The 27,368-nt window shown below is 48.4% G+C and overlaps 2 protein-coding genes and 1 long non-coding RNA gene across 4 annotated transcripts; 2 read left to right on the top strand and 1 right to left on the bottom strand.

Annotated features, from left to right (window-relative positions):
- The first annotated feature begins 3,561 nt into the window (after positions 1 to 3,561).
- On the top strand, positions 3,562 to 5,689 carry CLDN3 (claudin 3). The gene has a single exon (XM_081173212.1). It carries the CDS (start codon positions 3,668 to 3,670, stop codon positions 4,313 to 4,315), a length of 648 nt encoding a protein of 215 aa, XP_081029338.1. The 5' UTR covers positions 3,562 to 3,667; the 3' UTR covers positions 4,316 to 5,689.
- Positions 5,690 to 5,985: 296 nt separating this feature from the next.
- On the bottom strand, positions 5,986 to 8,473 carry LOC308574941. The gene is made up of 2 exons (XR_014002653.1): positions 7,957 to 8,473; positions 5,986 to 7,852 (listed from the first exon to the last, which is right to left on the bottom strand). It is a non-coding gene; the product is annotated as an uncharacterized lncRNA (long non-coding RNA).
- A 13,007-nt stretch (positions 8,474 to 21,480) lies between these two features.
- On the top strand, positions 21,481 to 26,857 carry ABHD11 (abhydrolase domain containing 11). Of its 2 annotated transcripts, none has more exons than XM_081173170.1 (6): positions 21,481 to 21,654; positions 23,280 to 23,415; positions 24,166 to 24,339; positions 24,582 to 24,752; positions 26,166 to 26,221; positions 26,402 to 26,857. In XM_081173170.1, exons 1-6 carry the CDS (start codon positions 21,536 to 21,538, stop codon positions 26,544 to 26,546), a joined length of 801 nt encoding a protein of 266 aa, XP_081029296.1. In that variant the 5' UTR covers positions 21,481 to 21,535; the 3' UTR covers positions 26,547 to 26,857. The 2 variants fall into 2 exon arrangements, with proteins under 2 accessions (XP_081029296.1, XP_081029295.1); XM_081173169.1 differs by having other exon boundaries at positions 21,484 to 21,654; positions 26,040 to 26,221.
- The last annotated feature ends 511 nt before the right edge of the window (positions 26,858 to 27,368 follow it).

Genomic DNA, 27,368 nt, shown 5'->3' with positions numbered 1-27,368 from the left:
TAAAAGGTTTTTATAAGGTATCAATCGGCCTTTCCATAAAACTCTGGGCCGTGTGATGCGGAGGGTGAAACTCACTCACTTCCTGGTTCCCCACCTCCAACAAGTTGGCGTGGGGAGAGGGAACGGTTTCAACCTCGTAAGAAAAATGGACATGGTTCATCACCTCCTCTCTGTTTCCTGGTCCTAAGGAGGCAACGAAGCTATAGAGAAACCAAACTGTTGATAAGAAACCGCCTGGGAATATGTACTCAAGGATAGGATAAAAGCAACTGCAAACAAACAGTCTTTGCTCGGGCTGCTTTGTTAAACAAGGCTGCTGCAGAGGTCATCGTCACTTACATAAACTCCGGGGCAGAGCAGGAAAAGGCTTGTGGTCCAGGATGCTTGACTCCAAGAATGGTCAGCCAGTTGTCTCTTAGAGCTGGGGATGGACCATAGATCACCTAGTTTCTTTCCCATGGCTACTAGCCACAATGGCTACGTCCTCCCTCCATTGTCAAAGCAGGCGTACCTCTGAATACGAACTGGGAATCACAAGTAGGGAGAACTGCTGTTGTGCTCAGGTCACGCTTGTGGGCTTCTCATTGGGGCATCTGGTTGGTTGCCGCGAGGGTGGGATGCTGGACTAGATCAGTGTTTCCCAACCGGTGTTCCGCGGCACACTAGTGTGCCGTGAGACATCGGCTGGTGTGCCGTGGGAGGAAGGCGGGCGAGTCGGGCGGTGAGAGGCGGCGGCGGCGGCGAGGATCCGCGTCGAGCCGGGGGCGGCTCCGCGGTGGTGGTGCCGAGCGGCGGGGCAGCGCGCGCAAAAGGGAGGATCGCGAGACAGCAGAGGAGGAGGAGGCCGGCATGTCCGGGCAGCAGCAGCAACAACAGCAGCAGCAACTCCCGCCGCCGCCCCCTCCTCCGCCCGCTATCGCCGCCACCACCACAACAGCCGCCGCCGCCTCAGCTGCCCTCGCTCTGCTGCCTCCTCCCACCCCGGCAAGGGGGAGGGAAAAAACTTTCGCTTTTGTGCGTCCCTCCCGGCGTGACGCTGCGCGCTGACGTCACGGGGCGGGGCTTTAATGGTGGTGTGCCGCGAGATTTTTTTCCGGCTCACAGGTGTGCCGTTGCCCAAAAACGTTTGGGAAACACTGGACTAGATGGGCCACTGGCCTGATCCAGCAGCTGCTTCTTATATTCCTATGCATTCCATCACACATCTGTTCTATCTCAGTTTTTATGCACTTTAAAAAAACAGCAACATTTAAATTGTCTTGTGCTCATAACTAACTAAATACAGTGGTACCTCAGGTTACAGATGCTTCAGGTTACAAACACTTCAGGTTACAGACTCTGCTAACCTAGAAATAGTACCTCGGGTTAATAACTTTACCTCAGGATAAGAACAGAAATAGGGTGGTGGGGGCGCAACGGCAGCGGGAGGCCCCATTAGCTAAAGTGGTACCACAGGTTAAGAGCAGTTTCAGGTTAAGAACAGACCTCCAGAACAAATTAAGTTCTTAACCTGAGGTACCACCATAACTGGCAAAATGCTGATGCCCCGAAGTCTACCATTCGAGGTGGCAACTTCCCTTCTCCTTGTGGAGTCGGAAATGCAGCTTAATAAAAGAAAAAGAAATCTGCAACCCAATGTGGAGATCTGAAGACTGGGGGAAATCTCAGAGAAACTAAAATGGACAGATTTTGCCCATCCATACCTGGGCCTTGAACCTGGAACCTCTTGCATGCCAAGCAGGCAACCTATTGCCCTGAACTGTGGTCCTTTCCCATAGCATGCATGGGGGGGGGGGACACCCATACCGCTGCGACCCTATTCTGTGGCATGTGGTTGCTGTTCCAGGATTTTTCTGCCACTGCAAATGCTCCCTAGGTGTTGTGTGTGAAAGGAAAACTTTTCTGCTCTTGCATCCCATGGATTGAGGGGCCAGCTGGTATTATGGAGGAGTTTTGTGGCACCCATTTGGGGTGAGCGTCCATAAAGATGTCTCATTCCCCAGGTTTTCTATAATCAGGGATTACGGTATATGTGTGCATGAGATTTCTAGCCTTTGGGAAATTCCCTTGGCAGCGCTGATGCCCTTCGGTGAGTGAGTCAATCAGAGACTGACTTCTGACCTGTTTAGTTTTTTTTTTTTAAAAAAGAAAGTATCACTATACATGTGGGTGTGCATATGATGTAAATACTGTATGGACCTTTATTTATTGGCCATCTATTAAGGTCATATGCTTTGAAATCTTATTGAGTCCAACGGTTTAATGTTTAAAGGCAGGGCAGGGAATACCTCTGAGCCTCCAGATATAGTTGGACTCCCATAACCCCCATTAGCCAGCATGAGCAATAGCAGGGGATGGTGGGAGATGGAGTCCAGCAACATCTGGAGGTTCCCCATTCTTGTGCGAAAGGATCTCTCAGTGCAACAGGCTCTGTAGGACAGACAAAAAGAGGATGAAGCTGGCAGTATATATACAGTGGTACCTCGGGTTACATACGCTTCAGGTTACAGATGCTTCAGGTTACAGACTCCGCTAACCCAGAAATAGCAGTGGGAGGCCCCATTAGCTAAAGTGGTACCTCAGGTTAAGAACAGTTTCAGGTTAAGAACGGACCTCCAGAACGAATTAAGTTCTTAACCCGAGTACCAGGGATGGGGGAACTTTTCAAACTCGAGGGGAACATCCCCTTTAGGACACTTTCCATAGTCACATGCCCATGTTGGGTATGATCACTAGAGGCAAATGTGGGCAGAACAACAGGTGCAACTCTTAACATTGTATTGTCCGCAACAGTCCAGCCAGACAAAATCAGAGGTTTCTGCATCTCTCCATCGTCTATCTGGGCAAACAGGAGCTATGATTACAGTTCAAGGATGCATTTTAGCCTGGAAAAGGTACTCAAGGACAGCATGGAACAGGGCAGGTGAGGTAGTGTGCATGGAAAGAGTCCCGCAGACCAGAAAGAGAAGCATGGAAGGCCAGCTGTGGCCCACGGGCCTCAGGTTCCCCACCTCTGATTTATATAGGAAGCCGAGATGAGTGAGGGGCTTCCTACTGCCTGCCAATGGCCGATATGGCACCTCTCTCTATTTGCACCCATGTCTGAAGAGGGATTCAAGTTGCTTGTCTTCTAGCACAAGGCAAAAGATGTCCCTGATAGAGCAGCACCTCTGGGAGCCACATGACGACATGAATCAGCCCAGAAGCACACCTTTAGCAACATCCGCTTTGAAGCTGAGGTTCAACAAAGGAAGACCCACAGATGAAGAGCCCCCCCCCCCGACAGGTATGGCCTCTGCCTTCTGCTGCAAATGGGTCCTGCCCTCGCCTGCTAGCCAGAGCGTCACGGCAAGCAACCAGCTGGAATTCAGGGCCCGTTTCCAGCTTTGCCCTCCTTAGCAAAGCACCATCTTTCACGCATGCCATTTCTACAAACAAACAAACGCAGAAAGAGGATGTTCGCAGCATGGAAAGGGCATGTTGAGAGTCCGTTAGGGACGCCCCGCCCCTGCCTGAGCTAACACACCCCGCCCTGGCTGCAGAACTGTTATAAATCAACCCTGATGAGCTTGGGTTCCTCAAAGGCTCTGCCCGAAACCAAGAGAGCGACAGGCCGCCACCGCAACACTGTGCTTGGAGAAACAGCGACTGACTTCGCAGCAGCAACATGTCGATGGGCCTGGAGATCGGGGGCATCTCCCTCTCTTTCTTGGGCTGGGTGGGCTCCATCTTGTGCTGCGGGCTGCCCATGTGGAGAGTCACCGCCTTCCTCGGCTACAACATCGTCACCTCTCAGTTCACCTGGGAGGGCCTGTGGATGAGCTGCGTGGTCCAGAGCACCGGCCAGATGCAATGCAAGGTCTACGACTCCATGCTGGCTTTGGGGGCAGACATCCAAGCCGCCCGAGCCCTGATAGTCATCGCCATTGTCCTTGGGGCATTCGGGGTGCTCCTCTTCCTTACCGGGGCTCAGTGCACCCGCTGCATCGAGGAAGAGTCTGTAAAGGCCAAAGTCACCATTGTCTCCGGGGCGATCTTCCTGCTGGCCGGCGTTGTGACCCTCATCCCGGTCTGCTGGTCGGCCAACACAATCATCCGCGAATTCTACAACGTTTTGGTTCCCGAACCCCAGAAGCGAGAGCTGGGAGCGGCTCTCTACATCGGCTGGGCAGCCGCCGCTTTGTTTCTTTTTGGGGGCGCCTTGCTCTGCTGCTCCTGCCCCCCCAAGGAGGACAAGTACAGACCCACCAATGTGGCTTACACTGCAGCACCCAGGTCAATAGCAACCAGCTACGACAAGAAGAACTACGTGTGAAGTGGGAGGGCAGCCCTGTTGGAGGGTGTAGTTTGAGGTGCCCACCGGCACTCTCCAGACCTTCCCCTTTGCTTCCTCCAGGAAAGAGCAGCCGCCGAGAGGGAGAATAGATGTTCAGAGACTTTGCTCAGCTTGCCCTTTAGGGACTGGACTTGCGCCCAAGGACCTGAAAGTCATCCTCAGGAGAGGAATGGACTTGGCTGCCTCCGTCGTCCTCTCCTTTTTTGTGTGAACGTTGTTTGCCTTTGAGCTGAACACTCCTTGCTTCCCTTATTGGACTTCAACCCAACACCTGGCAGACTGAACCCCCAAACCCCATGGCTCAAACTTTGCCTCTCGTCCCCATCATGGGGGAAGGACATAACCGCCGACGGTTTGTATAGGCCTGGGAGATTCCTAGCAGATGGCCTGCCTCATGCCGTTCCACTCTTGTGTCAGGCCTCCATTTTCTCTACCATGGATTGTTTTGTGTGGGTTTGGGTCTTTTTGTTTTCCATGGAGGGGTAACTTGAGAAACCAATCAAGGGGTGGGGGAGGGCTGTGATAATTTTCTGGCGCAGAAAGAGACCCCCTCCCCCGAGTCTGTTCCTGAGCCGATCCGTTTTGGGAAATGGTCCAATGAAGGTCGGTAGTTGTTAAGAAAACAGGCTTTGAGAATATAAAATAGACCACTTTGGGGAGGGCACAGAAGGAGGCTAAACCGGTCTCAAAAACGGCCAGTCTTTTTCCGTCAGCAAAATGGCAGAAGGTTAGCGGCTGCAGACCTCCTCCTCTCTCTTTACCCTTCAGGGACTAGTTTGGAAAGAGTCCACGCTGCCATCTCTTGCCCTGAGGCAATGAAGAGAAATCCAAGAGAAAACAAACAGTCCTGCTGAAGAAAAGCAGTTGCTATGAGGCAAAAAACCGAAACAAAACAAAAAGAGAGAGGCTGCGTCTGAGCACCTGAGGCGTTTTCTTCAGGCGGGGAAGCTCGCTGTAGGTTGCCGAGCTGAGGGGTAAAGATGGCCGACAGCCTTTGCCTCATCACGCCCTCCTGCCCTTCAGAGTGAGTTCCCTTCGGCCGCAAGGGAACAAGTGGCCCAGCAAGTCTGGCTCCTTGAGGATGCCCAGCGGTGGTCACCATCTGCCACCAATGGCAGCTTAAGCCAAGTAAAATTCACCTTGACTTGCGGTGGATCCCTGTCACCTTTTCCCCCTCAACCTTCCTCTGGAAAGGAGACACAATGTTGGTGGTGGTGAACTTTGTTACACACGCACGAGGGCAATTGTGCTTCCCTCTTTTGCTTTGTGATATGCTAAGTTATGCGGTATTTTCTGTCTTTTGCCCCCCGTCCCTCTTTCTTCACGCCAATAAAACTCTGGTGTACTTGACAATCCAGGACTGGCAAATTCCATTCTTCCAGAAACGGTGATCTGGGCTGGCCTTATTTCCAGAGCTCCCCTGTTGTTCTTTTGCTCCAGCTTTGTTTTACTATTATTATTATTATTATTGCTGTTGCTGCTGTTGTAATTGTGTTTATTAATTGGGTTTCTTAGCTGCCCTCCACTGTGAGATCCCGTGGTGAAAAAAATACTAAAACCTGTAATAATTATTTAAAATCAGAAGAAAATGGTAGGTCCGCCTGAAAATATTTATTTTATTCACAAAATGCATATACCTCTTTGATTGCATAAAAACAATAATCCTCAAAGCAGTTTGCAAAAAGAATAAAACAATGAAATTAGCAGTGAAAACCATAAATCAACTCTTTGGAACATTCAAAAGATAAAATTAGCAATAAATGCAAAACAGAATAAAACATGCACCTGCATTCTACATGTCTGGGTAGGCTTGTCTGAACAAAAATGTTTTTAGTAGTCGCTGAAAAGAGTACAGTGGAGGTGTCTGCCTGATGTCAAGAGGCAAGGAATTCCAGAGTCCACATATGACCCACATGCAGAGGGGGTCGTATGTGGCACCTGTAACAGGGCCACCTGCATCTCTTGGGTGTCAAAGGTCAGGGTAAAAATGTGCATCTTCAGCTTACGATGAAAGCTATACAGTACAGCCATTGGGCCAGAGGCACTTCTGTGTATGTGTATGTATGTTTGGTGAGGGGAGAATTATCCAGAAACAAAAAAATATGCCCTCTTTAGGGTCACCACCCCAAACTTCTGAGGGCTGTAGAACTACCAAGAGGATCTCCTCTGTCCCAAGAGGATCTGTGGGGGGATCTTTTCATAGCACTCCCCCCTCACCTTCACAGTTTGCTTGTGTTGTGCTGGCCGCAGTGCTAAGCATAACTATAACTGTTAGGGAATTTAGGGAACCCAGACCCCCACCCAATACTATAAGCAGAGTACAATGATGAGTTTTGAGCATCCACAATGAAATATTCCAATGCTAGGGATAAAAATTGGTGCACCACCTTTAAAAAACGATCTAGAAATTGCAGCTTTGAGTGTCCATGATGACGTATTCTGGCCCTGTTTTACAAACAATTTAGAAATCATAAATTTGAGTGGCTATGACGAAGTATTCTGATGCGGGGGAGGGAAATTGGTGTACAGTACCCACCAGCTTTCACAAAGGATTTAGAAAGTGCAGGTCTTATTTTTGCTAGCTTGCAGCCGCTATAATCCAGCTCTCAATCAGGGGAGGTGGCATTGTGAGGACTTTACAGTAAGTTAAGGGTTGTATAGTGAAAAGCCTTCGGGTCTGATCCATAGGGCATAAACCACTGCAGCCTTCCCAGCCACTGCGCCCCCCAGATGTCCATGCTACAACTCCCATTGTACAACTCCCATCGACCCTGACCATCGACCGTGCTAATTGCGGCTAATGAGAGTTGTACTCCAAAATATCTGGATGGCACCAGGATGGCGAAGGCTGAGCTGCCAGAATGTCCAGTTTGAAGCAAAACTGGAGCTTTGTAAGAAGATGACTGTGGAATGTTTTCCGCCCAAAGGAAGCCAGATTGCAAGGGGTTCAGGACGTAGCAAAAAGGTGTCATTCTCCACAGGAGATGTAATTAACACGAGAGACTCACTGCCACATGATGGGAGGTGAGAGAAAAAGAAATTAGACAAAATACAGTGTGGACAGGGAAAGGAAAGGAGGCTATTGGACATGACAGATAATTAAACAGATGAATGTCAGTATTTGTCAAGGATAGTTTTGAGTGCCAGATGTTTGCTCATACCCTGCATGTGGGATGCAGAACCTACCACTGGGCCAAGAGGACCCAGGATGCCAAAATGGAGCATGCATGCACAAATGCAGTCTACCTCTGAATATTAGATGTCTGGGAATAGACACTGATGGATGAGCCATCACTGCACTTGGAAACTTCCCAGAGGCACCTCAGTTGCCACTCTTGGAAGACAGATGCTCAGTCGGAGGAGTGGAGAATCTCAGACCCAGGGGACAAATACGGCCCCCAGGCCTCTCTATCTGGCCCTTGGGACTCTCCCCAGACCACCACACTTCATGCCTTCCTTGAGGGTTTTGGCCTGACTGGAGTGTGTCCTTGAACTCTGAGCATGTTTCTTGGTTGCCTGGAAGTAGAAAAGAGAGGTGTGTGAGTGGAAACAACCTGACTGTACAAAGGTAAACATCTTCATTCTTTGCCCGACCCACTTTCGCTACTGGCCCCACTCACCCCTGGGATCTGGCCCCTGGAAGGTTTCTGAGGACATGAGGCCCTTGGGATGAAAAGAGCTCCCCATTCCCGAACTACCACCCCTGTCAGGCAATTCGTACATTTGTGTGTGTTTTGTGTATGTGTGTAAGATGCTTTGCGGGCCAAAATCCTTACTCTGGGTTACGGCAAGTCCCTGAATTCAAAGTTCGTTGCTTGTTGTCAGGGTGAGGTGAGATATGCCTCAACTGCAGCCAACCTTTATCCTTTGAGGAGGAAGTGGCAGCGGGGTCAACAATTATATAACGAATGACAACAGGAGCTAAATGGGTGAATTGAAGCAAGATTTGGTGGATTGGGTCCCACTGTAAGTGTGAAAGGCAGAAAGGCAACTGTCTACGTCTGTTTATCATTCCAGGACTGAGCCGTGTTATATCAGAAATGGATTACAAAATGCATCAAATTAAGCCCGGGGCTTTGTTTCTCAAAATAAAGAGGTTCTGGAGTGAGAGGTTGAGAGCAAGGTTTAAGAGCAAGGAATAATCATCATCATCATCATCATCATCATCATCATCATCATCATAGAATCATAGAGTTGGAAGAGACCACAAGGGCCATCGAGTCCAACCCCCTGCCAAGCAGGAAACACCATCAGAGCACTCCTGACATATGGTTGTCAAGCCTCTGCTTAAAGACCTCCAAAGTAGGAGACTCCACCACACTCCTTGGCAGCAAATTCCACTGTCGAACAGCTCTTACTGTCAGGAAGTTCTTCCTAATGTTTAGGTGGAATCTTCTTTCTTGTAGTTTGGCTCCTTTGTTCCGTGTCCGCTTCTCTGGAGCAGCAGAAAACAACCTTTCTCCCTCCTCTATGTGACATCCTTTTATATATTTGAACATGGCTATCATATCACCCCTTAACCTCCTCTTCTCCAGGCTAAACATGCCCAGCTCCCTTAGCCGTTCCTCATAAGGCATCGTTTCCAGGCCTTTGACCATTTTGGTTGCCCTCCTCTGGACACGTTCCAGTTTGTCAGTGTCCTTCTTGAATTGTGGTGCCCAGAACTGGACACAGTACTCCAGGTGAGGTCTGACCAGAGCAGAATACAGTGGCACTATTACTTCCCTTGATCTAGATGCTATACTCCTATTGATGAGGCCCAGAATTGCATTTGCTTTTTTAGCTGCCGCGTCACACTGTTGGCTCATGTCAAGTTTATGGTCAACCAAGACTCCTAGATCCTTTTCACATGTACTGCTCTCAAGCCAGGTATCACCCATCTTGTATTTGTGCCTCTCATTTTTTTTGCCCAAGTGCAATACTTTACATTTCTCCCTGTTAAAATTCATCTTGTTTGTTTTGGCCCAGTTTTCTAATCTGTCAAGGTCGTTTTGAAGTGTGATCCTGTCCTCTGGGGTGTTAGCCACCCCTCCCAGTTTGGTGTCATCTGCAAATTTGATCAGGATGCCCTTGAGTCCATCATCCAAGTCGTTGATAAAGATGTTGAATAAGACCGGGCCCAAGACAGAACCCTGTGGCACCCCACTAGTCACTCTTCTCCAGGATGAAGAGGAACCATTGATGAGCACCCTTTGGGTTCGGTCAGTCGGCCAGTTACAAATCCACTGAGTGGTAGCATAGTCAAGACCGCATTTTACCAGCTTCTTTACAAGAATATCATGGGGCACCTTGTCAAATGCCTTACTGAAATCAAGGTAGGCTATATCCACTGAGTTCCCTTCATCTACCAGGCTTGTAATTCTGTCAAAAAACGAGATCAGGTTAGTCTGACATGACTTATTTTTCAGAAATCCATGCTGACTATTGGTGATCACAGCATTCCTTTCTAGGTGTTCACAGACTGTTTTCTTAATGATCTGCTCCAGAATCTTCCCTGGTATTGATGTCAGACTGACTGGGCGGTAATTATTTGGGTCCTCTCTTTTCCCCTTTTTGAAAATAGGGACAACATTTGCCCTCCTCCAGTCTGCCGGGACTTCGCCTGTTCTCCAGGAATTCTCAAACATGACTGCCAGTGGTTCTGAGATCACATCTGCCAGTTCTTTTAATACTCTTGGATGCAGTTCATCTGGCCCTGGAGACTTGAATACATCTAAACTAGCCAAGTATTCTTGTACTATCTCCTTAGTTATTCTGGGCTGTGTTTCCTTTGCTGAATCATTTGCTCCAAATTCTTCAGGTCGGGCATTGTTTTCTTTATCGGAGAAGACTGAGGCAAAGAAGGCATTGAGGAGTTCAGCCCTTTCTGTGTCCCCTGTTTGCATTTCACCATCTTCTCCTCTGAGTGACCCCACTGTTTCTTTGTTCTTCCTTTTGCTACGAACATACCCATAAAAGCCTTTTTTGTTGCTTTTAACCTCTCTAGCAAGCCTGAGTTCATTCTGTGCTTTAGCTTTTCTGACTTTGTGTCTACACGTGCTGGCTATTTGTTTGAATTCCTCTTTGGTGGTTTCCCCCCTTTTCCATTTTTTGTACACATCCTTTTTTAATCTTAACTCAGTTAAAAGTTCTTTAGATAGCCACCCTGGCTTCTTTAGGCACCTTCCATGTTTCCGTCTCATTGGTATTGCCTGACGTTGTGCTTTTACTATCTCCCTCTTAACAAACTCCCAGCCATCATGAACTCCCTTTCCTTTTAGTATTACTGTCCATGGGATCTCACCCAGCACTTCCCTAAGTTTTATGAAGTCAGCTTTCTTAAAGTCAAGAAATTGAGTCCTAGTATGCTTGGCTGCTCCTTTCCGCTGTATAGTAAACTTCAGAAGAGCATGATCACTCGCGCCTAATGATCCTTCCACTTCTACCCCACTAACCAGCTCATCAACATTGGTTAGGACCAGATCTAAAATGGCTGTTCCTCTTGTTGCTTCTCCCACTTTCTGGACAATGAAGTTGTCTGCAAGGCCAGTGAGGAATCTGTTTGACCTTATGCTCTTGGCTGAGTTTGACATCCAACAAATATCCGGGTAATTGAAGTCCCCCATTACTACTATCTCCCTTCCTTTTGCATGCTTGGCCATCTGTTCCAGGAAGGCATCATCTATGTCCTCCGTTTGGCTTGGGGATCTATAGTAAACTCCCACAATGAGGTCTCTGTTATTCTTCTCTCCCTTAATTTTGACCCAAATGCTCTCACTTTGGCTTTGAGGTTCTAAATCTTGGATCTCTTCACAGGTATACACATCCCTGACATATAACGCCACTCCTCCTCCTTTCTTGTCTGGTCTGTTTCTCCGAAATAGATTGTATCCCCCCATTATTACATTCCAATCGTGGGACTTATCCCACCAGGTTTCAGTGATGCCTATTATGTCATATTTAGTTTGCTGTACCAAGAGCTCAAGCTCATCTTGTTTATTTCCCATGCTTTGCGCATTAGTGTACAGACATTGAAGTCCATTAATCATTCCCCCATGTCTCTTATTTAAGGATTTTTTCCTCCCACCACTAGGTCTGCGTGCTGTTTGTTGCTCCATTTGGTCTATGACATTTGGATGATCATCTTCATCAATTGATAGACTCCTACCTTCAGGAGCACTGTCTCCCTCCCCCACATTAGTCAGTTTAAAGCCCTCCTGATGAGGTTTCTGAGATTTTTGGCAAAAACATTTCTCCCAACCGTTGTGAGGTGCAGCCCATCGCTTGCCAGAAGTCCATCTTCAAGAAACTGCAGTCCGTGATCTAAGAATCCAAACCGTTCCTGTTTACACCATTTGCGAAGCCAGCTGTTCACTTCCACTATTTTTCCCTCTCTCCCTGGGCCACGTCGTTCAACTGGGAGGACAGATGAGATGACAATTTGTGCATTTAATTGCTTCAATTTCCTGCCCAGAGCCTCGTAGTCTCTTTTGATCTTCTGGAGGCTATTGCTTGCAGTGTCATTGGTTCCCACATGAACCAAGAGGAAGGGGTATTTGTCAGTGGGTTTTATGATTCCTTGCAGTCGTTCAGTTACATCTTGGATCTTAGCCCCGGGGAGACAGCACACTTCCCGAGACATCTTGTCAGGCCCACAGATCACTGCTTCTGTTCCCCTCAGTAGGGAATCCCCTATCACCACTACACGCCTCCTCTTAGGTTTGGTCGGGGTTCTTCCATGAGCTGTCCGTTCCAAGGTCGCCTGCACATTCCCTGAGGACTGACTTTGCTGCTCGTCTTCATATACCTGATCGACTGAAATGAGGGAGAGATCCTCAAATGGAGTCTGCTAATAATAATAATAATAATAATAATAATAATAATAATAATAATAATATTTATACCCTGCCCATCTGGCTGGGCTTCCCCAGCCACTCTGGGCGGCTTCCAACAAAATATTAAAATACAGTAATGCACCAAACATTAAAAGCTTCCCTAAAAAGGGCTGACTTTAGATGTCTTCTAAAAGTCTGGTAGTTGTTGTTCTCTTTGACATCTGGTGGGAGGGCGTTCTACAGGGCGGGTGCCACTACCAAGAAGGCCGTCTGCCTGGTTCCCTGTAACTTGGCTTCTTGCAGTGAGGGAACCGCCAGAAGGCCCTTGGCATTAGACCTCAGTGTCCGGGTAGAACGATGGGGGTGGAGACTCTCCTTCAGATATACTGGACCGAGGCCGTTTAGGAAATGAAAAGGGGGGGGGATTAAACTTTGTGAGCTCCGTACATGTGTGTCTACAATACACTTAGCACATGATCAGAGGCACTCTTCCCCATATCATTATTGCATTTATATCTGGCCTTTTTCTCCAAGGAACTCAAAGTGGTGTGCGTGGTTCTCCTGTTTAATCCCCACACAACAACCCTGTGAGGTAGGACAGGCTGAGAGGCAAGGTCACAAATAGTGAACTTCATGACTGATTAGGGATTTGAACCCTGGTCTCCCAGCACTCTTAACAGCTACACTGCCACTGGCTCTATGCAATGTGATGCAATATTATTATTATTATTTTCCCCATTCCATCCCAAACGCTGAATGCAGGTTCTCAAACAAAAGGCTCTCGCAAATGGCAATCTCGACAGTTGAACCAGGACGTGAATTGGCAATATATGCCCGTTCCTTGTTTTCCTGCAGAGGGTGGCTTAAACCTGCTTCGTTTCAGCCGGGACAAGGAAGAGAAGCAGCCCTTGGCCACCTTTTGCTGGTGTGTTCCCAGACGAGAGTGAGTTGAGCAAGCTTCTGTTTATATCCGTCTGTTCCTTGCGCAGGGAGCGTGATGGATGATGGCTCCCACACCCTCCTCCTTGGATCAGCACACTGGCATGAGGCAATCATTGCAAGGAGGACACTGCGGAGTTGGGGGTGGGGAGAGAGAGGCAGGTGGGGCTGGGAATCCTCAGCAGAAACAGAAGCAGGGCGGAGTGGTTTGGGGAGAGAAAAAGGCCCAGCGCCTTGTTCACTCACATTTCTTTGGGGCGGGGTGTCCATACATACATCATCAGTGCCAGGAATTATTTGGGGGGGAGAGGGGAGCTGAGCAAGGGAGCCTTAATCAGGTTCCCCACCCCCACCCCCAATCGTAGACTTGTAGAGATGGAAGGGTCCCCCAAAGGTCATCCAGTCTAACCCCATCTCTCACACACACAAAGCTGCACAACTGCCCAGAGGGCAGCACCTGTTTCCCCGGTCTAATTAATATCCCTTCCAATCCAAAGCAAACATTTAACACCATGTTGTTGACATTTAACAGGCAATAAAAGACGATCACTCTTAAATCAATAAGTCCTTTTGACAAATAAGTAACAGGATTTAAGTGCTTTTTGAAAAAAACGAATACTCAGATTTCCCAACCGCTTTACAAATATCCACTCTGGTGAATTGGATCCTCCCCATCCATCTCAGCTCCACCACAAATTACTGCTCATAGTGGGACAAATGTACAATAAAGCACTATATCCCTAGTAGTTAGGGTGACCATTATCCTAGTGCACAGAGGATAGTCCTCTCTTTGAAGGTGTCCTCTATTTGAGTCATGGATGTCCAGGCCCAGTCCTGTTTAAAGATACATAAAGATACAGAACCCTAAGAGCAGGTGGGGAGAAGTTGATGAAGATACCCACCCCGAACGTAAGAAGAGCTTGCTGGATCAGGCCATTGGCTCCCCCAGTCCAGGATCTTGTTCTCAGAGCCTGTGCCTGTGGGAAACCAGCAAGCAGGATCTGTGGCTCCCAGCAACTGGTATTCAGAAGAATTTCTGCCTCCAACCATGGAGGCAGAGCAGAACCATCATGGCTAACAGCCAAGGATAGCCCTCTTCTCCATGAATTTGTCTAAGCTTCTAATAATAATAATAATATTAAATTTTATTTATACCCCACCCTCCCCAGCCAGAGTTGAGCTCAGGGCAGCTAACACCAATAAAATTTCAGTAAAAACATAATAAGAAAAAATAAAAAGAACAATTTAAAATGCAATTTAAAATGCAGCCTCATTTTAAAAGTCAAAACCACAAGGGGAGGGAAACATAAGGGTCAGACTGAGTCCAAACCAAAGGCCAGGTGCAACAGCTCTGTCTTGCAGGCCCTGCAGAAAGATGTCAAGTCCTGCAGGGCCCTAGTCTCTTGTGATAGAGGATCACACCAAGTCGGGGCCAGTACTGAAAAGGCCCTGGCCCTAGTTAAGACCAACCTAACCACCTTGTGACTTGGGACCTCCAAAATATTGTCATTTGTGGACCTTAAGGTCCTCCGCGGGGTATACCAGGTGTTATGTACTGAAGTTCTCACCCTGGGCCAGCAGGGGGATACTGTAGACAGTTATGCAAATGAAGGATCAAAAAGTGACGTTCAGGGATTGGATAGTTTTGTATGCAAATGAAGGATCAAAAGTGACATTCAGTGATTGGATAGTTTTAGAAAATGGCAACAGTTGCATTGTTCTGGAGCTCTATATAAGCAGGCTGACTGAGCTCCTCAGCCTAGTTCTGTTCTGGCATCTGAATAAAGAAGAGCTGTTTAAAGAATCGCTGTGTCGTCTGACATGTTCACCCACAACTTAACACCAGGAGAGGCGGTCCCGTAGGTACGAGGGTCCTAGGCTGCACAGAGCTTTAAAGGTCAAAACCAGCACCTTAAACCTGACCCTGTACTCCACAGGGAGCCAGTGCAGTTGGTAAAGCACTGGATGAATGTGATCTCGCAGCAAGGACCCCATAAGGAGCCTCGCTGCGGCATTCTGCACCCGCTGGAGTTTCTGGGTCAGCTTCAAGGGCAGCCCCGTGTAGAGCGAGTTACAATAATCAAGCCTGGAGGTGACCTTCGCAAGAAGGATTTACACTGAGCACCACTTGGGCAACAGACCGAGCAGGTACACAGCACATCAGCTGGGCACAGGTCTTCCCCACTAGGGTGAGAGGGGTGGTATTTCTATTGAAATCATAGTTGTTTTTAAATGTGCAGCAATTCTTACAAAGGAGGACATGCAGAATCCACGCGAAACCGAGTCTTCATGCTCGGCAAGGAGTCTGCAGTCGCCCTACTGATGGGGCAGAAAGCTATTTGCAATTCTGCTTGCAATTCAGAGTGGAGGAGCCAGAAGCTTACTAGCGCTAGGAGTTGCCTGTCTGGGAAGCAGCTTAGGACGCCAGCAATCGTAGAATTGTAGAGTTGGAAGGGACCCAAAGGGTCATCCAGACCAACCCCCTGCAATGCAAGAATCACAGCTAAAGAGGGAATTCGTAGGCTGCAGAGGTCAGTTTGCTCTTGTCTTCTCCAGTCTCAAACATCCAGGGGAGCGAACTGCACTCTGCCCTTCACGACACCGTGTTTGCTCTCAAAGCAGGCAGGGCACAGCATGTTCCCAAAGACCTCACCCTCATCATAAAAGATCCAGTCCCTGGCTAAGCCCATTTAATGCCAATCGAAAGCTAGTAAAATGCTTCAAGACTGACTGGGAGGACTCCAGCTCAGGTTGGAAGACGGGCTTTCAGTTACTCACAGCAGAACTGTACATCCATAAAGCACATCCTACACATATTGAAAGTTCATGGCTTTGCCCAAAGCATCCTGGGAACTGTAGTTTGTTAAAGGCACTGGGAATTGTAGCTCTGTGGGGTGTAAACTACTGTTCACAGGATTTGGGGGGGGGAGTCTTGTGTTTTAAATGAGAATTCAGTGGGCTTAAAATATATAGTGTGGGTCAGTTGTTCAGGGTTAGAAAGTGGCCAAAACGTCTGAAAAATGTTTTCCTGAGAATTTCTCTTAAAGTCAAGCCCTTCCCTGGAGACTATTGGGTGACTTCAACTTCTCAGTCCTCTGGACAGAGTGGATCCAACTCATTGTGTGTGTGTGTGTGTAAGCAAAATTGATGAAGAGTCTAGGTAAAGGGACCCCTGACCATTAGGTCCAGTCGTGACCGACTCTGGGGTTGCGGCGCTCATCTCACTTTATTGGCCGAGGGAGCCGGCGTACAGCTTCCAGGTCATGTGGCCAGCATGACTAAGCCGCTTCTGGCGAACCAGAGCAGAGCAATGGAAATGCCGTTTACCTTCCCGCCGGAGCGGTACTTATTTATCTACTTGCATTTTGATGTGCTTTCGAACTGCTAGGTGGGCAGGAGCAGGGACCGAACAACGGGAGCTCACCCTGTCACAGGGATTCGAACCGCCGACCTTCTGATCAGCAAGTCCTAGGCTCTGTGGTTTAATGCACAGTGCCACCCGCGTCCCTGATGAAGAGTCTAGTGGTGCCCAAAAGACAAACGGTTTTTATGAAGGCATGAGCTTTCGTGTATAGAATCCGTAACACGGCTCCCCCCCCCAAAAAAAATTGTTGAAGGTACCCCCCCCCATCACACACTTTTTATTCCTCTCTTCCTTAGCCTGTCACTTCCTTCAAAGGTAGCACGGTTCAGCATTCCTCAGAAGGATTTTCTGAGAAATGTGCTGATCACCTTCTTCCCTTGGAGGGCAGGATGTTCAGTGTGAAATGTACACACACACACACACACACACACACACCGTTCAGCCACCCATAAACAAGGCAGAGAATCTGGGCAGGCTGTTTTCGCCTAGCCGGGTTGCACTCTGCACATACTCAGCAAACCTCCGTTACTGCACACTTTTGTTAAGAGTGCTCCCCAGCAATCACTCTTCGTCCCATGTGTTGCCTTTAAAATACAACAAGCACTTGGCTATCCTGCTCCAGTCTCTGCCTAGGAGCGCATGGGTGGTGCAGGAGTTGTGGCTTTGGCCAAAAGAGCAAAGGCATCTGTAGGGTGGGGGCTGCCATGTGGATGCACCCTAAGAAACGCTCCGTAGCAGGCTAACGGCGGAGGACACAAGGACTGCTCTGTGCAACTGAGTGCAGAACAAAGAATGGGTTTGTGCGACCGTCACACCCCAAAGCACATGACCGATACCTGTGATACTGAGACAGGTGCAAGATACTTGGCCCATTGCCAGCCTCTCTGTGCATGCCGCTTCAGTTTAACCCTTTCCTGGGCCCAGCAAGTCTTTCTAGGGAGAGCTAGGTGGTGCTAGCTGAGGGTTAGGCGATAGTGCAGGCTACTATGCGAGGAGGAGAAAGACATCCAGCCCCCATTCTGCCCCGCCTCACCGGATAAATATGGCACTGCCTTCTTTCCATAACCCAAAACACAACATGCTGTGGCTTACCCTGCCAGGTTGTTATTAAGAACAGAAGAAGAGCCCTGCTGGCCCATCAAGTCTAGCATCCACCAGATGCCTCATCTGGATCTGAGCAAAAGTACACTCTCCCACGGTGGTTTCCAGCAACTGGTATTCAGAAGCACACAATGAAGGTGGAACACAGCCATTGTGGTTATTCTCTGTGCTGTGGGTGATTTCCCTGGTTTTGCAGTGAGTCAGATAGAAGGGGGGGGGGGAGAGAGAACAGGGGGAAATTTAGCCAGTTACCACCAGCACAGCTTGTCACTGGTTATACAGTCCTCTTGTGCGTAAAGTTGACAGTGTGATGCAATGCCCACAAGATGTATCTTGACCTACCTCCCACTGTTGTAAAGATAGGGTGTGGGACATGCATGGTCCCTGAGCTCCTTGGATGAAACATGGGATAAATATATAAGAAATTACATGTGGCAGGCATTACGCAGTGGTTTGGGACAGGTACCCGGTGCATGCTCAGAGGCAAACTCATTGCTCTTCACATGCCACAACGTTTCTCATAGCTGAGTCTTGGCACAAATTAAGTCCTGGGAAGGGGAATGGCACAGTTTTGCTCTGAGTTCATAGTTGGATGGGACCAAATAGCAATTCAATCAGTCCACCAATGCTCCACCCAATCCAAAGGCAAGACAGTCATAACCAGCCCACACAGATCCATGTGGTCCCAATCACCAGTGTACAAGAAGTTGTTGCCCCACAACATAGCTCCAGGTGACTTAAGGAAGCGAGCCAAGCAACGTTGTGAATGGGAAGATAAAAACATCCCTGACGGATCGGGCCCCAGAGGTCTCTCTGGTCCAGCAGCAGCCAAATACCTCTTGGGAGCTCACAAGCGATAAAAATGCCCATTGATTGCTCCTGTCGTCTGCCCTGCACATGCAGGCTGCGTTTTGCTTTTCCATCAGCTTCGGCTCATGGCCTAGCTGTGCCCCTATCTGGACAGGGATAGCCTAACTTCCATCGTGTATGCTCTGGCAATTTATAGGTTAGATTACTACATTGTGTTATATGTGGGGCTGCCTCTGAAGATGGTTTGGAAACTTCAGTTGGTGCCACATTCAGCAGACAGGTTGCTCCTCAGGGTAAAAGGGTTTGAGCATATAATACTTTCCAAGCCCAATTCAAAGTGAAGGTTTTGACCAATGAAACCTTAAATGGTTCAGGACAGCAATATGTCAAGGACTGCATTTCCCCCGAAGGACCATCCCAGACCCTGTGATCATCATCTGAGGCCCTTCTTTGTCGGCTTCCTTTGTGGCAACATGAGACTGGGCCTTTTCTGCATGGGTCTTTTTAACAGGAACACAGGAAGCTGCCTCATACTGAGTCAGGCCATTGGTTCATTTAGCTCAGCATTACCTATGCACTGACTGGCAGCAGCTTTCCGGGATTTGAGGCAGGGAGTGTTTCCCAGACCTAGCAAGCGATGCTGTTGAGGACTGAACTCGCGACCTTCTGCATGTAAAGCAGATGCTCTACCGGTAAGCTACAATCTCACTGTCATCGATTTAGCTTGGTATTGTCTACACTGGCTGGCAGCAGCTCTTTAGGGTTTCAGACAAGGGCACATTCCCAGTACTGCTTGGAGATGCTGGGGACTAAACCTTCTTCTGCATGCAAAGCAGATGCTCTACCACTCTGGTAGCACTCTGACTTCCCTCCCTGAGGAGCCAAAGCTGGTCTTTCTTTCCACAAGTGTGGCCGTGTTGACACTTCTTCTGAGCTTACAGGAGGTTCAGGACAGGAAGCACTTTCTGTTCTACTTTTTTTCTTTTTAAAATGTTTTTATTAGCAATTTCAACATAACAAAATATCAAAACATATCATATTCATTATTCCCCTTTTTTCCCACCTCCCCATCAAGCCCCCCTCCCCCCAGAGACTTCCCTCAGCTCCTCTCTCTGATTTCTCAACATATATTATTCTCTGCATATTATAAAATTGTATAAATCCTTATATTATCTGTCTACCATATTATCAACCAATAAATTTGTGTATGTTTATTCAAAGCCTTCCAAGGAGTCTAATTCATTTTGTTGTCTTTTTAAATAATTTGTAAAAAGGTCCCATTCTTCTTGAAGTCACAGTTGTCCTTATCTCGCAATTTATATGTCAGTTTAGCCAGTTCTGCATAGTTCATCAATTTCTCTTGCCACTGTTCTTTTGTTGGGGTTTCTTCATTCTTCCATCCTTGTGCTATCAAGACTCTTGCCACTGTTATAGCATACATAAATAAGTTCTTTGTTTCCCTTGGCAGGTCTTGTCCTACAATCCCTAACAAAAATGCTTCTGGTTTTTTTTACAAATGTCATTTTAAGTGTTCTACTTTTTTCTGATTTGGCTACCATCTACAAAATAAAACAAAACAGAGAAAAGCTGAGTGGTGGCACGTCATCTTGCTTGGAAATTACTTCATTCCATCAGACAGTTTGGGGAAATGATTTACAATGAGCTTAAGAAAATGTTCAAATGCTCTTTCCCTAAAAAGCCTGAAGCCTTCCTGCTAAGAATTATGGGTAACGAAATTCCAAAAGAGTTCAGGAAAGTCTTTATGTATGTTACAGTTGCTGCCAGAATTGTAATTGCAAAAGGCTGGAAGGGAGAGGATATCCCATCTAAATTAGACTGGCAACATAAATTAAGAGAGTACACTGAACTGGCGAGACTATCAGCAAGGTTACAAGACGTTACAGATGAAAAATTTATCAGAGAGTGGGACGCATACAGAGTTTATCTAAAAGAACATTGTCAAAATATCAATCTGTTGGCAGGTTTTGATTGAACTTTTGTGTGTAAATAGGATAATTTTATAAAATTTAAAGTAAGTTGAACAACATGGTGAAAATAAAGTTAAGTGCGTATTCAAGGAATCTAATTTGGGAACATAATGGGAAGGTCGGAGGTCATATCAAATTTAATTACAAAATCATGTACAAAGCAAGTACCAATTAAGGAATGAATGACTGTTTATTTTTTATTTTGTCTTTAACATCTATTGATCATTTTTGTTATACAGTTTACAATCAATAAAGCATTTGAAAACTTTTTTTTTAAAGGAAAATGCTTCATTCCACACAAACCCACTCTCTACACACCCAGATCTGTGGGCTGCTGCTTCTCAGTACTGTTTGAACAGCACTTTGTACATGCTTGGTTGCACTGCTTGTCATAACATCCTAGGTTCGGTCCTGTATGTGGAGGAAAAGTGGAGAGTGAAAGAGATTGAAAGAGGGGTAATAGGATGGCAAAGACCCTGGTATCCAGATCTGATATTTTCCTACACCCCTGCAAATCCTCTGGAGAGCTCTTTCCTTCTTTCCTTTGGAAAGGAAGAGCGTGAACTGCTTTAAATATGAAATTTCCTTGCCATTTCATTCACTACATACTGTATGTGTATGTAGATGTATGCACGTATATATATTAGGACCCACCCTATTTTTGTAATTTTGTTTTAAGCTGCTTTTAATATTGTGCAATATTGTGCTTTAATATTAATTTGTTTTAATTGTTGGAACTTGTCATGGCGTTGGAGTCTTAGGGTACAACAACAACAACAACAACAACGTATATATATAATGCGCTCTGCAAGCTTTTGAATTGTATAGCACTTTTCACGCATATATGTATAGATAAATGCCAGCTTCTGAATGACGCAACATTCTTCTATTTTAAATAGAAGAAGAGCGCTGCTCGATTCTGAAAGCTGCAGCTTACTCAGTCGCCAAACTGTATTAGACGCTCTCGCGCTGCTCTCTTGCTCCCCCTGGCGGCGCATGCCCGCATCCCTTCTCGAAGCGACACTAGGGAGCGGAGCCTCCACACAAAGCCAGAAGAGGCGGGACTGCTGCCTGCCACTCTTCCCTGTAACCGTGGCAACAGACCGGAAGTGATTCTGTGGCCCCGCCCCCCGCTTATTCGTCGCTCCCCTGTCTCCTTGGTGACCGCTAAACCCGCCCAAGGATGCTCCGCGCTCTCTCCTTCCCGAGTTTCCCGCCCCGCTGGTCCCGGCTCCATTCTTTTCGCCGCCGCCGCACAGGCCCGGCCCGGGATAGGAAGGGCCTCGCCAGCCACGCCGTGACGTAAGCGCTCCGGGAGGGGGAGGTGAAGGCTGAAGGACGCGGCGAGGGGGGAGAGAGCGGCTTTACGTTTCCCGTAATCCTCCGCGGGGGGCCTAGCCGCTGCTCGAAGCCTGCATTTACCCGGATGTTAGGACCATAGAGTTGAAAAGCCTAGGTAGGCGCTGGGTGTCTCTCGTTGGCGCTCAGCTGTGGGCCTGTAGGTTCCCGGATGGAGCCACCATTAGAGCAGTGTTTCCCAACCTCTTTTGGGCAAAGGCACACTTGTTTGATGAAAAAAATCTCGAGGCACACCACCATTACAGCCCCGTGACGTCAGCACGCAGCGTCACGCCAGGAGGGACGCACGAAAGTGTAAGTTTCAATTTTTTTCCCTCCCCCTTGCCGGGGAACCTCCAAGCTTTGGGGGTGGGGGGGAGGAGGCAGCAAAGCGAGGCAGGAAGGAGAGCGCGGCTTGGCTGGGTGAGCTTTGGCAGGGGCAGGGAATGAGAGCCGCGAGGCAGGCGCTGCGGACGGAGGCGCTGCCCGCCGAGCTCGCAGGCAGCCAGGCAGGCAGACGGCGATAGCCCCGCGCTGGGCGGCCTCTCCTCGCCGCCGCCGCCCCGCCTCTCGTCACCCGACTCGCCCGCCTCCCTCCAGGCAACATCTCGCGGCACACCAGGCAACATCTCGCGGCACACTAGTGTGCCGCGGAACAGTGGTTGGGAAACACTGCATTAGAGATGTGTGCGCGCCATATTTTTTTCCTGGATAGTCTCTGTACAAGGAACTGAAAGACATCGCCCCCTCTTGGGCCGATGGAGGCAAGACATCCGTTTTTCGTGCACTCAGGATAGGTATTAAAGGCTTAGGACAGGCATTCCGAAACTCGGCCGTCCAGATGTTTTGGGACTACAACTCCCATCATCCCTAGCTAACGGGATTAGTGGTCAGGGATGATAGGAAATGTAGTCCCCAAACATCTGGAGGGCCGAGTTTGGGGATGCCTGGCCTAGGAAATGGTGTGTTGCATAGAGAAAGCAGGTGCAGGAGAGAGATCCCCACTTTGCTTAAAATTTGCTTAATAACCTCTCCACGCTGCCTCCCATGGCAGCAAGTTCCATAGGTCATATGTGCTGCATGAATAAGTCCTGTATTTTTTCTTTCCTGAATCTTCCAGCATTTTGCTTCATTGGATGTCAACGAGTTCTAATGTAATGAGAAAGGGAGAAAAACTCTTTATCCACTTCCTCTATGCCATGCATAACTGTATAAACTTCTATCATGTCACCTCTTACTCACATTTTCTCCAAAATAATAAGTCCTAAATGCTTCAGCCTTTTCTCATAGGGGAGTCGCTTCACCCCTTTGATAATTTTGATAATTTTGGTTGCCCTTTTCTCAACCAGAAGACGACAGAATAACCTGCCACAAGTTTAGACAGATTTAAAACATGTTTGAGGAGCATCTGTGGCTCTCTTCCAGCTGTTGCTCGGCGACTGTAAATATGCTCTTATCTAAGCAGAGTTGAGTTTTTCACCCTATAGCTGTTTGCCGACACTTGTGGCAAAGTCCGGACATCCCTTTCTTGGAAGGAAGGCCTTGAGGCTTTTTCCTTCACATGAACTCTCTTTCACCTCTGTTTGCAGCCCAGTGCCCGTATCGTATGCAGTGTTTGATGGGCCCTCTCCCGAGCCCCCGCTCGTTTTCCTACATGGGCTGTTTGGAAGCAAGACTAACTTTGCATCCCTGGCCAAGAAACTGGTGCTCCAAACTGGCCGCAAGGTGAGAGAGAATTGGTTTTGGGCTACATTGGGGAGGTGATTGCTGCTGGTTTGCGCTTTGGTTTGCATGCAGAAGGCTCTAGGTTCAACCCCTGGCATCACCAGGTAAGGCTGAGAAGGACTCCTGCCTGAAACCCTGGAAACAGTGTTAGAAACAAATATATAAGTTAGGTGCAAAATGGCACCTTAAACCTAAGTTATGGTCTGCACAACAGAATGTCTTGTTCACTAGGGGGTTGAACTAAATGACTCTCGTGGTCCCTTCCAAAACTACAATTCTATGATCCCAACTGCATTGCTTGACTATAGCTTGCTCTTACAACAATTCACTTGTCCTGGTATACAAGAAGGAGAAACACACACCATGGAAATGGTATTAGCTATGAACTAAGGCAGAGATTTTTAAACTGGCCACAAACCTGGCACCCAGAAATCTCCTTGTAGTCGTGTTTGGACCCATGCCAGTAGCAAAACGTGCCTGGTGCCTGGAGGATTTTGAACACTGCTTGGAGAACTGCTGCCAGTTGATGTGGAATAATACTGAGCTAGAGGAACCATTGCCCTGACTTAGCAGCATCTTTTCGCCACTGGACCGGGCCTGTTTGGGGGTCATTTTTATGTAGCCGGGTAGAAATCCTGGGTGCTCAGAAGCTGCGGGGCCCCCTCAAGATTTCGTATTGCATCATCCAGAGCCTATGCAAAGCCAACCTTGTGCCAACCCACTGCTGTCCCTCTTCTCCTGCCCAGTTAGGTGCTGACGGTGGACGCCCGTAACCACGGCGACAGCCCCCACAGCCCGCTCATGACGTATGAAGCCATGAGTGCCGACATCCACCTCCTCCTCCGCCAGCTGAACCTCAGCAGGTGTGTCTTGATCGGGCACAGCATGGGCGGCAAGACAGCCATGGTGATGGCGCTGCAGTGGGTAGGTGGAGTCTCTTGGTGGCCCTTCCTGTGTTCTGCTGCTGGATTCCTGCCGTGGGAGTGGGGCGGACAGTGGCTTAAGGAGCAAGTGCATCTCCTGGGCTAACTGGGAACTGGTGGTGGGGATGGTGGGGACCGGTAGCTCAGAGGTGGGGAAGGTGTGGTCCACAGGCATCCCTGCTTGTACCTGCACCTGACGCTTTTCTGACCCCTTGGCTCCTTTGTCTTTCCTCTGCACCCCAGCCAGAGTTGGTGGAGCGCCTGGTGTGTGTCGACATCAGCCCTAGCGAGACGACGGCCATTTCAGGCTTTCAGAACTTCATTGCTGCCATGAAGGCGGTGGACATCCCCCGAGGCATCCCTCGTTCCACCGCACGCCGGCTGGCAGAAGAGCAACTGCGCCCAGCCATTCAGGTAATGCCCCACCACCACCACCTCGGAGGTCCAACATCACATGGGCCAGACCCCAAGCCTCATCGTTCTGACGACTTGGACAGAGAAAGGGAGAAAGCGAGGGCCACCAACCTAGATGAGTTTAAAAGAGGCTTGGACAGATTCATGGAGGAGAGGCGTATCATGGCTACATGATGGCTGTGCTCTGCCTCTACAGTTGGAACAGGGTGGGGTGGCCTTTATGCGATTCTTTGGGGGCTATGGTTTAATTTTGGTGGTGCATCATTTTTTCAATTACATTTTTATATTTTGTTGTTAGACCTTATTATAAATTACAAGGTGGGTGTTTAGCTTTATTTAACTTTTCTTAACAAGAAGTTTTCATTAACTTACTGATTATTTACATTTTGTTAAATTTCCTAACCCATTAATGAGTCTGCTCTGAGCAAGGCTTAGTTGGGCACAGCTCTAGCTAACTGCATTATATGAACCGTAACTTGAAAGAAAGGGACGTGGGTGGTGCTGTGGTCTAAACCATAGAGCCTAGGGCTTGCTGATCGGAAGGTCGGCAGCTCGAATCCCCGCGATGCTGTGAGCTCCCGTTGTTCGGTCCCAGCTCCTGCCCACCTAGCAGTTCAAAAGCACATCAAGTGCAAGTAGATAAATAGGTACCACTCCAGCGGGAAAATAAACGGTGTTTCCGTGCGCTGCTCTGGTTTGCCAGAAGCGGCTTAGTCATGCTGGCCACATGACCCAGAAGCTGTGGACAAACACCGGCTCCCTCGGCCTATAGAGCGAGATGAGCGTGCAACCCAAGAGTCGTCCGCGACTGGACCTAACGGTCAGGGGTACCTTTACCTTTAACTTGAAAGATAGTGCGTTTGAGCTTGCTTTCCCCTCCTCCCTCCCCTTCCTTTATCCTTATGCGCTGTGTCTTTTTTCAGTTATGAGCCTAGGGACAAGAACTGTCTTAGTAATTTATTTTGTTAGTAGCTCTGAGAGTTCTTTTTAACAGAACACCATAGATAAAAAATAGTTCAGTGATGTCTACAGTGATGGACAGCAATTCTCCAGGGTTTCAGGCAGGAACATACCCAGTCCTACTGGTAGATGCTGAAGATTGAACCAGGGCCCTTCTGTGTGCAAGGCAGTCACTCTACCACTGAGCTACGGCCATTCCTCTGGCATACCTCAGGGGTTGGGGCAGGGGTTTCTGGGGCACAGATTCCATGCTTACAAGGTCAGCACACAGTGCCTGTTGCTGGACCCTGTGTTTCCCCATGAGCCCCTTCCATCTTCTTTGCTCAGGAGCCAACCATCCGCCAGTTTCTGCTCACCAACCTGGTGTACGCCGAGGACCGGTTTGTGTGGCGCGTGAACTTGGATGCCATTTCCCAGCACCTGGGCGAACTGATGGGCTTCCCTCCTTTCCAGGTGGACTACCCAGGGCTTACTCTCTTTCTCGGGGGCTCCAAGTCCGGCTATATCAGGTGAGCTGTCGCCAGCAGAGGGGTCTGCACCATCTCCTGCGCAAACCCTTTGGAGAGTTGAAGGGTCCCTGCTGTGTCCCCTTCTCAGTGTAACATGAAGCAAAATCTGATACCCAAACTGGCTTGTTTCCTTTTCCCATCCCTCTGGCTGAGCTTTGCTTTCCCTCCCCTTCTCTGCAGCTCTGACGACTATCCTGAGATCGACCGGCTTTTCCCGGAGGCAGAGATACAGTATGTCCCTGACGCTGGACACTGGGTTCACGCGGATCAGCCCCAAGAATTCATTGCTGCCATTTGCAACTTCCTTCGCTTTCTTCCACTGTAGTTTCCAGCCGGCCTCCCAGAACAGGAAAGACAAGGAGGTCCCTCCTGACACTAGTCAGGATACCCCTCCTCCTTTTTTGCCAACTTTACTCCTGTGAACGGCTCCAGTTCTCCAGAACTGGCTTCCCCAACTCAAGACTGGCACGTGCTCTTTGTTAAGAGCCCCCCTGCCCCCCCCCAGGAGGCCTGCATAGCTGCCATGTGGGAATCCTGCAAATATAACCCCACTAGTGGCTGGGATGCCACTTAACTCCATGGGGCTCCTTCACTGTACAGTATTTAATATTAAATAAAACAGCGTTTCATTTTAAATGGATGATCTTTGACCCTCCAGAGAGCCAGGAGAGAAAGAAACAGCCAACAAGGCATCTGATCCAGAGAGGAGAGGGAGCTTGGTGAGTGCTAGTGTAGGGCAATAATATTGGTTTATCATCCCAAACTGGTTTGAGGTCCATATTGTGATAACAGTTTTGTAATTTCTGACCTGGCAATATATGGCAAACCATGTGTGTGTGTGTGTGTGTACTATGCAAAAATCACAATGTAGGAAACAAACCATGAAGCCAGCCAACGCCTCTACATAGCTCCATCCTTATTTGAGACATCGTGATATATCGGTATGTTGCTTTTTCCTTGCTTTAATGTGTCCTTGGTGGTGCCTCTTGTTTGCTTGGATGGAGGAGGGAAAGGGGTCTGAGTGTGCAGAAGCCTCTTGACTTCTGCATGGCTGGAATGCATCCTGTTCTACAAAGGTAGGCTCCACACCTATTGTTCCACCCGGTACTGGCATGCGCTCTGCCCCCTGCCAGATGGTTGCCCACAA

The sequence above is a fragment of the Podarcis bocagei genome, assembly GCF_964188305.1.
Source record: "Podarcis bocagei genome assembly, chromosome: 15".
Taxonomy (NCBI): domain Eukaryota; kingdom Metazoa; phylum Chordata; class Lepidosauria; order Squamata; family Lacertidae; genus Podarcis; species Podarcis bocagei.
The sequence above is the reverse complement of the archived record's forward strand: the minus strand, read 5'-3'. Positions and strand labels throughout refer to the sequence as shown.

Excerpts from the sequence above, each read along its gene's own strand:
- CLDN3 (XM_081173212.1), top strand. The coding sequence starts at position 3,668 with ATGTCGATGGGCCTGGAGATCGGGGGCATCTCCCTCTCTTTCTTGGGC.
- ABHD11 (XM_081173169.1), top strand. The coding sequence starts at position 21,536 with ATGCTCCGCGCTCTCTCCTTCCCGAGTTTCCCGCCCCGCTGGTCCCGG. Across the intron at positions 24,340-24,581 it reads TGGTGATGGCGCTGCAGTGG|CCAGAGTTGGTGGAGCGCCT; the intron begins GTAGGTGGAGTC and ends TCTGCACCCCAG. Across the intron at positions 26,222-26,401 it reads TCCAAGTCCGGCTATATCAG|CTCTGACGACTATCCTGAGA; the intron begins GTGAGCTGTCGC and ends CCTTCTCTGCAG.